The sequence below is a fragment of the Pavona decussata genome, unplaced genomic scaffold (assembly GCF_977016875.1).
Source record: "Pavona decussata unplaced genomic scaffold, jaPavDecu1.1 SCAFFOLD_381, whole genome shotgun sequence".
Lineage (NCBI taxonomy): Eukaryota > Metazoa > Cnidaria > Anthozoa > Scleractinia > Agariciidae > Pavona > Pavona decussata.
Window position 1 is genome coordinate 1,214,880 of NW_028145755.1, and position 9,685 is coordinate 1,224,564.

General features: G+C 38.4%; 1 protein-coding gene across 1 annotated transcript; it reads left to right on the plus strand.

Annotated features, from left to right (window-relative positions):
* Positions 1 to 6,795, plus strand: LOC146452004 (thialysine N-epsilon-acetyltransferase-like). The gene is made up of 5 exons (XM_085098276.1): positions 1 to 197; positions 1,814 to 1,868; positions 4,223 to 4,417; positions 5,546 to 5,586; positions 6,293 to 6,795. The coding sequence occupies exons 1-5, from the start codon at positions 117 to 119 to the stop codon at positions 6,455 to 6,457; spliced, it is 537 nt and encodes a 178-aa protein (XP_084954402.1). The 5' UTR covers positions 1 to 116; the 3' UTR covers positions 6,458 to 6,795.
* Positions 6,796 to 9,685: the final 2,890 nt, after the last annotated feature.

The window sequence follows — 9,685 nt, forward strand, 5'->3', positions numbered from 1 at the left end:
AAGTCGGAAGTCCCTCCTCGGCTTTCATAGTCAAGAGACAATTCATTGTGCTGCAGGAGCCGGGCGAAGGATCTTCTCCAACAGTTGCTTGATAGAAATTTCGTTTTACTAGCACTATGGATAGCTCAAACATGACAAATTGGGGAGTACGAGACGCTGTAGCAGAGGATATCCCAGATGTTTTACGAATGATTAAGGTACGCACGAGGTCGCTCATGTCTCGCTTTTTAGATATTTCTTTCCTCTTAGAAATTCTCAGGTGTCTCTGATGCTCAGTTTGTTCATACCAAATATTAAAAAGTGGTCACGGTCCGTTAAGAAATTTGAGTGGTGGGAGCTTACGAGAGAGCTCTTGAAACAGTATTTAACTGAGAAACAAAACGGTCGTTTACAAAGTGGTCACTTACGGGAGGTGGTCGCTTACGAGAAGTGGTCGTTGTGAGAGAGTTGACTGTATACTTTTTACATGGGTTGCTATTTACCTATTTTTTTTCCTTTTGTTTGATTGAAAATAATTAGCCTTTCATTGAACTTTGGTATGGAGGGCCAAGGGTTACGTTAGAGCTTGGTGGGGGAGTGGGAGGGGTCTTTGTGAGAATAGCCACCCAACATATGTGGCATACAAACAGCTAATGGCCACACGCATTTTGAGGTTTGCTGTATTTGCATCAATAGTTCCTAATGACCATAATTTGTTGCAGGTTGTTGGGTAGACTGTGTAGGTTTCTTTATGACACCTTTCAGTTGTCGTTAATTTAGGCGATCCACATCTTCACACCATTGCCGAGACTGTTGAACAGTCCCAGCCACAGATACCACATGGATAGTGTGGGCATGGTACCTGGGTGGGGGGGGGGGGGGGGGGGGGTTACTTCCTTATATGGGCTATATAGGTATGTGCGGCCCCAAAGGGTATGGTTTTTCAGCCGTTTTTTCATAAAATATAGGGTATCGATTTTAGCCATTTTGCCACCATTTTGGTAATAAGGAGGGTATCGATTTTTGCACTCTAGTCTTGAATTCATTTTTTTTTAGAAGAAGCTACTTCTTCATCATGATGTTTACAGCAACTGTGAACGTGCCGCAACAGCTTGTCACGCGCTGGGCTCCAGGGGTTTTTGAACTGAAGTTGGCCAGACACTGTCAGGTCATAAATAGGGTTTCCAATTTTTTGGTCAGGTAATAATTAGGGTAGGGAAAATCGCAGAGTTTGGTCATAAAAAGGGGAATGGTTTTGGGAAGCGGGCCGCCCACCCCTATCCAGCTGTCCATGGCTGCCACTGCCTTGGTTATGATTGGGTGCATGAGTTAGCTACTGGCCATACGGTGAGGCTGTGTACTGGCCATTGCTTTCAGAGTTTTTTTTTCTGGATAGTCTACCAGTAGAGCTAAAAGAACATTGTGAGCTCGTCAAGAAATCTAGATGTGGGGCCAAATTGTGCATATAATTGCCAAATGTAACCCCCACCCTGGTACCACTCCTCTTTCCTTCCAGAAAATGTGTCATTCCAGACAAATATCCATACCTTCCCCATGGAAGGGATTTGTTTGTAAGACCTCCCAGGCTCCCCCCCCCCCCCCCAATAACTTGAACTATTTTTTGTTTCCTTTTGCAATTTAAATTAGGAGTTCTACAAATGTAATGATGCAGAGGTGTGAATGAGGTCTTCTGATTTCAATTCAGTCTGTCTTTTCAACACCTTGACCACTATTGACTGATAGGAGTAAAATCAAAAGAAATTATTGGTACTAAATATTTGAGGTTGAGTCAGGGCATGTGAATTGGTTTACAAAATTGTGTTTGGTTTTCCAGGAATTAGCTGTGTATGAGAAGGAACCAGAATCGATAGTCAAACTCACTGAGGAAGGTAAATTACCTTTATTTAATGACTATTACCATGATGTGCCATAACATTTTGTTGCAAGCCCCCCACTAATGGGAACAAATGGTGCCAAAATTACATTTGAAAATAAAAGTCATTAGCCAGGAATTTCTGCTCATTTTTGCAAGCCTTACTTTAGTTAAATTATTGGTGATAAAAGAGAGAGATTTAGGTTCACATTTACTACAAATGGCAAATGTAAGATCCAGATTTACAATTGTCAAAAAGAATTAGTAAAGAGATGGATTGAGAATAATGCAAAATAATAGGTGTTTCTAAAGCAAAGACCGAAGACCACAGACCCTCTGATCTAAAACGAAGATCCACTCATCTAAAATAAAGACTAGCCTTTGATGCTAGGTTAAAACTACTCTACTTTACTTTGAAATGGGGAATGGTGAGCAGCAAATGTAGGATAATCATGGTCACCTGATTATTTTATTTTATTTTTTTAATGTCTGTAATAAATGTGATCCTAAAATAATCCCTCAAATGTCTTAAAATTCACTTTCAGACATTAAACAGTTCTGAGTAAAAAAAAAAACAATAACAAAAGCAGAATAATAATTATTTAAGATTACATGATTTATTAACCACTCTGACATTTAGGCCCCTTTCAGACTAGGTGCTGGTTCCCGGGCACGGGCACTAGTCTGAACAGAGCTTCAGTGGGCACCGTGCCCGTGCATGGGCACTGCCTCCAAGGGTAGTACCCGGGCCCCATTCCTGGGCACGGGCACTGGCCTTGACAGGATTTTGTCAGTTCCCACGTTTTTTCCTCATGCTTCCCTATGATACAGCAAACAAAATGGCAGGTGCTTAATTGACGAAGGAGAAAATGACTGCTCCTTGGGCACCAAGTAGTCTGAACAACGTCCTTCTTAGTGCCTGGGCACAGTGCCCTGGCAATTCGGGCACCTAGTCTGAACAGGGCCTTAGTTTATGGAGAACAAATAATAATATCATAATTCATTTTCCTTCTGGTTTAATTTTTGTGGCAAGCCCTTGGTAACACTGGAAGGTAACAAAAATATAACCCACATAGAAAGGCAGGCATAAGGGTTTTCAAATAATTATTGTACAGCGAGGAGATGAGTCCTGTTAGGCCTTGACATGGTAGAGGAAAAGACTGTAGCATTGCGACAAAGAAGCTAAGGGAGAATCTGAAAGGCATTCCTTACCCATACTAGTCCTGTCACAGTTTCTGGAGTAGGAAATTAAGAGTCCCCTGGGTTAGAGAGAATTTTACATATCCTGTTAATTGTCTTTTATATTCAAATTGCATGGTTTTAATTTTTCATATATTCTCTTCATGACAAAAAAATGAATATGCAGTAGTATTTTAGTTATGATTTGCAAATAAAAATTTTTTGCACTTTTGAAAACCCAGTCGTTTCATAAGATAAGTACTTAATTTAAAACTTAACCAATGATGCTTTTAGAACATCACTTTAAGACCATCACTGTGATGTCAGGTCCTGAGATTAGAAAACCAGTCATTCCTAAGTATTCCTATTACATTCCCAAAAAATCCCAGAAATTCATTTAAAATTCCTAGGAATTTCTGAGAATGTTTGGGTATTAGCCAGCATAATTGTTGGATGCTTATTGGTTACTACACACTTGGAATTCCTAGGAATTCCAAGTACTATTTTATATAAACTGGGAATTTCTGGGAATTCATAACAAAAACTGATTAAACTAGGAATTCCAAGTCCGAATTTACCGTGAAAATTCACACCTTTGATTCCTGGGAATTCTTAGGAATTCCTAGGAATTCCTAAGAAAAAATTCAAGTCCTAGGAATTCCTAGGAATTCCTAGGAATTCCTAGATGTATTTCACAAGGGAGCCTTTCCTGGCATTTTGTAACTGTCACTTATATGAAAGGTAAATAAATAAAAATAGATAAACAGACCTTGTTTTTAACAAGGGTGGCTCTGACTAACAAACTAGCCTTAGCCTATGAACAGGCTCCCAAGTGGGATATAGCTTGTCCCCAGACCAAGCTTGGCCCGCTCTGCTGACTGGGTTTTCTCTCTGCTCTATAACCCACTCAAGAGCCTGTTCACAGGCTGCTAACAAACATGTAGTCCATGAATTCTGGATCCAAATATATAGAATTTGAAAATGTTTATTTCTGAGAACTAGGGAAAACTAGCTAGAGTACCTGGAGAAAACTTTTCAATCTCAGAGCAAGGACAAGAGCCAACAGCAAACTCAACCCACTGAGTCTGGGAATCGAACCTGGGCCACTTTGGCGAGAGGCGAGTGCTCTCACTGCTCCCCCCTGATTGTTTACTTGCTTGTTTGCTGAACACCTCCTTTTAAAACTTGCAGAAATGCTGAGGGATGGTTTTGGAGAAAATCCATGGTTTGGATGTGTGATGGCAGAAGAGCTTCAGTTTTCCAAAGAAAATCATTCTTTACCAAAAACAAGGGCAGTTGGCTATGCAATATATTACCAGTGCTATTCTACGTGGAGGGGACGAGCTCTGTTTATGGAAGACCTATATGTCGAGCCTGCTTCCAGAGGTATTTCGTGTATTTGATGGACATTTATAACATGATCCATGTATGAAATTTAGATTTGTTTAGTAATATTTTATCAAAACAATTGAAGGGCTCGGAGAGCATAACCAACCTAACAGACTTTTCAGATTGTTCAAATTTGTTGTTTAAGCTCAGATTCACCAGAGCTTTTGCATGCGGCCTTGAATTCCTTTCAGAAAACTTTGCCTCAAATATTTTATCTGCTGCTTTGACCTTTGTTTGCAATAAAAACCTATGATTATGGGCAAGATTTCTGTTTTTTATCACAAAACAAAGCACAAAGCAGTGGATAAAATATTGGAGTAAGGTTTCCTGAAGGAACTCAAGGCCTGATGCAAAAACTCTGGTGAAGCTGAGCTAAAACAACGAAAAGCAATCAAAAAAGTACTTTAGGTCGGTTATGCTCTCAGCCCTTCAATTTCAATTTTAAGGTATAGTAGTAAGTGGTTAGAGTTTGTCTCCGCACCTTGTTATGTACCAAATAAGCCCCCGGCTTCTATATAGTTTTCCTAGCCTTTAACAAATTTAATATTGTAAATAGTTAAGTATGAACATTGTAATAGTAAGAATGTTGTGTGTCGTCTATAATGTATTTATGTTGTATTTTTTGGTTAATGGCAAAATAAACGAATTGAATTGAATTGAATTGAAATCTCTGAGGGGCCCCTCACATTAGCCAATTTCTTTTGGCTGAGCAGAGTTTTAGTGAGAGAATGATAAGATACAAGAAGATGAATAATGGAAGGCTAGTAAACAAGAACTTTAATACGGTACCCTTAGCTTTTCTTGTCCACAGGTCAATTTGCTATATGATATACATGTATCTGAGATACCTATGGCATTAGAATTAGCACCGGGGCAACTGAGTTTTTCTTTAACTAGGGTGTCAAGCAACTACCAATAGAGTGTGTGCACGGCGGCCATGTTGGAGGACTAAAACAATAGAAGATGTTTGCATAAAAATAGAATATATTTCCCAAAGGAAAATCATTGTATTGTTTCGGTCCTCCAACATGGCCGTCGTGCACACACTCTATACAACTACCTTATTGTCTAAGGCACTCCAGAACTTAAGGAAGTTATTATTTTATTATTGTTTTACTAAAATAGGAAAAGGAATTGGGAAAGCACTGTTAAAGAAAGTTTCTGAGGTAAGCTTAGCTGGAAGTGAATAGAATTAATAAATAAGAGACCATCACAGTTATGAGTATGCAACTTAGTTCAACTAAAGCGGTTGCATAAAGAAAGCCTGGAAAAAATTCAGGCTTGATTGGGCTCCGAACCCATGACCTCTGCGATGCCAGTGCAGTGCTCTGGTCATTATGTAATATACCCATAGAGATGAAGAGATGAAAGTAAGATATATAAAATTCATATGAACACATGTTTGTAAAACCGCTCTCACTAGCTTCAAATCAAAAGTGCTAAATCGTGTGCATATTTTAGAGCGTTTATATTTGACTATTGATCTGTTTAAAAAGTCCTAAATATCGTCTTCAGAAAAGCTTATTTTACAACCGACATAGCACTGTCCACCACACACAGAGGATAGTAAGCCTGTGCTCTTAACGTATCAGTTCTACAACGCATGTCAGTAGTCTATTGCTGTGAACCTCATTATGAAAGCGAGGTTAAGTGCAAAGCTTTTCAGACGAAAAATACTTTGTTTGCATATGAATGAAAACTAATTTTCATATAAAAACTTTGCACTTAGCCTCGCTTTTATAATGAGGTTCAAAGTAACTCGGAAATGGCCTATTCCGAAAAGCTTTCGCTCGCATCATCGTTGCCCGCACCGATTTCGCCCGCTTTCACTTTCATCGAGGGTGTGAGGTTCATATCGTTTTGTGATTTCAGATTGCTGTTGAGAGGGGGTGCGCCCGAGTGGATTGGAATGTTTTACACTGGAACAAAATTGCTACGGATTTTTATGACAAACTGGGCGCTGTGTGTCTGGACGAATGGCGGCTGTACCGCTTAACAGGAGAACGTTTGCTTGAATTTGCTGGCAAACAAAAGTAAATAGGCTTTGAATAACGTTGACTCAGGTCTGTGTAGTGCAATTTGCACTGTGTGGAATGCTGTAAAAATATATTGGAGTCGACTTAGGTCTTGATAGACTACAACACAAGCTGTTTTTCTAAAGCTTCCTGCAGCATTTCCAACAAGTCTTTAGACCTTTTAATGTTGACTTTTGAATACTTATCTATTTTAGCTATCATTATCTATTTATGCATTGTCATTTAATATTTAGGTGTCTATTAATTAATCACTTGAGATAGTGCAGGTCCACATCAGAACTAAATGTCTTGCCAACTCCCCAACCTGCTTTACCAAATAAATTATCTATGTACTTTGTATGTATGTTTTAATGTTCGTTCGTCCGACATAGGAACATGCGGCGAACACACGCGCGGGTTCCTCGAACAAAAATTCTGGAACGAGACAAGTGAACCTGGGAAGAAACCCACGAAAGACATGCCGGGGCTCGCGCGCGAGAATCCACGCTTTCCGCAGCGCTTCACGCCACGCGAGTCCACGCTTTCGGCGATTCGCGTGTCCCTCCTTGAATTTCAAGAGAAAAAATGTTTGTTTTGCATTGATTATATCTTGATCGTGGAATCATTAAAAATCACAATGAATCATTCAAAATTATTAGATTGTTTGAAAAATAAATTAGAAGAAACCTGCAACCAGTGCTAAGCGCTTGAAAACATATCTTGAAACAAATAGCGTTTATAAAGACTTTTGTTCTTGGGCCATCGTAGCTTGATCAGAAATAAAAAGCAAACAGCGTTGATAAACATAATAAACTTGCGCATTTTATATAACTTGACATTTCGTATGCCAGTCAACTTACGTTTTCAAAAGTGACCGTTATAATGTTTTTTCAACTTACAACTTTTGCAACGTAAAAGTTTTGTCGTTTTCTTTAAACTTTTAATAATATATATATAATAGTGAAAAGGGGATCTGGAATCGAGATTAAGAAAAGTAATCTTAACAATGAATCTATAAAAAGGCTCCAGCTAATTAATAAAGCATCAGCTTCTCGCTGCTGAGCTGACGTTGACATTAAAAGCTGGCTTTAGTTCTTGACTTACCAAAGTTTCCTTTATTTTACAGTGATTATTACTTTTGCGCGATGCTAAAATATCGAAATAAATTCTAACGGTGACTTTTGAAAATGTATGTTGACTAGCATACGAAACGTCAAGTTATATAAAATGCGCAAGTTTATTATGTTTATCACCGCTGTTTGTATTTTTTTTTTTCAAATAACGTTTAGTTTTCAAGGACCTTTTTATTATTTTTACCTTTATTATCAGTTTAGACCCGCGCCAAGAGAGAATGAAGGCGCACTCAACTCCATATGCAATGCTATGAGAACAAATTGGGTGCTGGGAAACACAACCTCGTTCCCAGGGTTCCTGGGAACGAGGTTGGTCAAAACATTCTCCAAAAAAAAGACTGCATTGTAAAATAAGGCTTCCTTCGGCAGCCAAAAATGGCATTGAAATTTTCTTTATCTTTTTCAATGAACTACAGTGTAAAAGCGAACCAGTGTAATTATTTTTAATTTGTATTATGTGAGCACCTTTAGCTTTAACATCTTAAAGATAAAGTGACTACAAGAAAGTGTCTTCACAATAATGTCGTGGGCGGTAACGCGACACCGTCACCTGCTAAAGAGTAATTTTCTTGCTCTGTTTTCTAAGTAGAACGAACTTTGCATATAATGTTTGTCACCGTGTGTATAGTGCGAGACGAACCCACACATAATTGACATTAAAATAAAATAATTGTCTGAAATTATGTATGCAAACAGGATATTAAAACCACAGAGATAAAATTGTCTCCAGCTTGCGTTTGTAATTTTTCATCAGTCGGTGTTTACTCATTGTGGCCGTCTAGGTGAATGAAATTGTGCTATAGTTAATTGTATATTAATCAAAAACCAAACGATTTTGGTTCAGTACTTCTGCTCTGCTCAGCCTGGCGTGTGGTTATTTCATTGATCGACCAAAGTTTAAATTTAAATGTGGATTGAATGCAAGAGATGAAATAGCAGTTCAGTTAATTTAACTAACTTGCTGAAGAGAATTACAGAAGGAAACAGCCATTCCATAAGGTGAGATTAGGGGGTTTGACGGTAAACAAACGATGCTAGATCATAACTAGATGTGGAACGGCGCTTTTAAGGTTCCTTATATTGTTTTTGGAGATTTTTTAAAGACATTCTACTTGGCTAATAGAGAACGATATGTTCTCATTTGGAACAGTGTTCTCCAAATTTACTAGCTGCTGTGACGCTTCCGAAAATCCCAGCTGAACTTTTCTTGTACTCCACTGAAATGACATTATCCCCTCCGAATACGAAAGGGATTATTTTATTATATTAAATTCGAGATATTTCCACTGAGAAATTTCTAGTATTTCATTAAAAGATTCCCAATGGATATTTCCTCACTGAGAAGGTAGCCTTCGGATCAAGACAGTCCTCGAATTCACAAGTCAAGTCCAGTCCACACGTTTATTTCTGCTCTTGTCTTTTATTTTTCAGTAAATTTCGATGAAATCTTATACGACATCAATTTGGGTTCGAGACAACGTCACACCTCGTTAAAGCAATAACATCCAATGTTTATTTGTTTGTCGGTTTTCAGTGAGATTCCTGTCCTATGCGCTCTCTTTGAAATGGAAATTTAAAGTTGAAGTGTGTTTTCAATTTTATCTCTGTCAATAAACAGTGCCCAGCGTTAAGAATTATAGCTGCCTCTTGTGGCGAATCCATTTCGAATGAATCAAGGAAACTAAAGTATTTCAACGCAAATATCCTGAGGTTACAGGAATTTTGTTTTTTGTGCATTCGACCTCGGAGATTTTCAGTTGAATATACAGTATTATCATTTTTCGTATTTCAAATTTTATATCATTGACTATCTACAATTGCCGGACTTCATACACCGCTTCTTGTTGATGTATTCTTTTGGTACGAGAAGACAGTTATTTCCGTATGTAGGTGAATTTCCACTTTCGTGTAAAGTTTGCGTGCGTTCGAACCGGCTTAAATTTAACTGGCTTTACGTACTTAAATAAAATATTAAAGAGGCCGTGTGTGATCCGGTTGCGTTAAGGTAAAAAATCGAGCAGTGCTCAACATTTAAGGGGGCTCGTGCGCGCACATCGCCCTTTATTCTGTTTACATACGAAAACCCAGTTAACTTTACGTTCGCCGGCACAAAAATT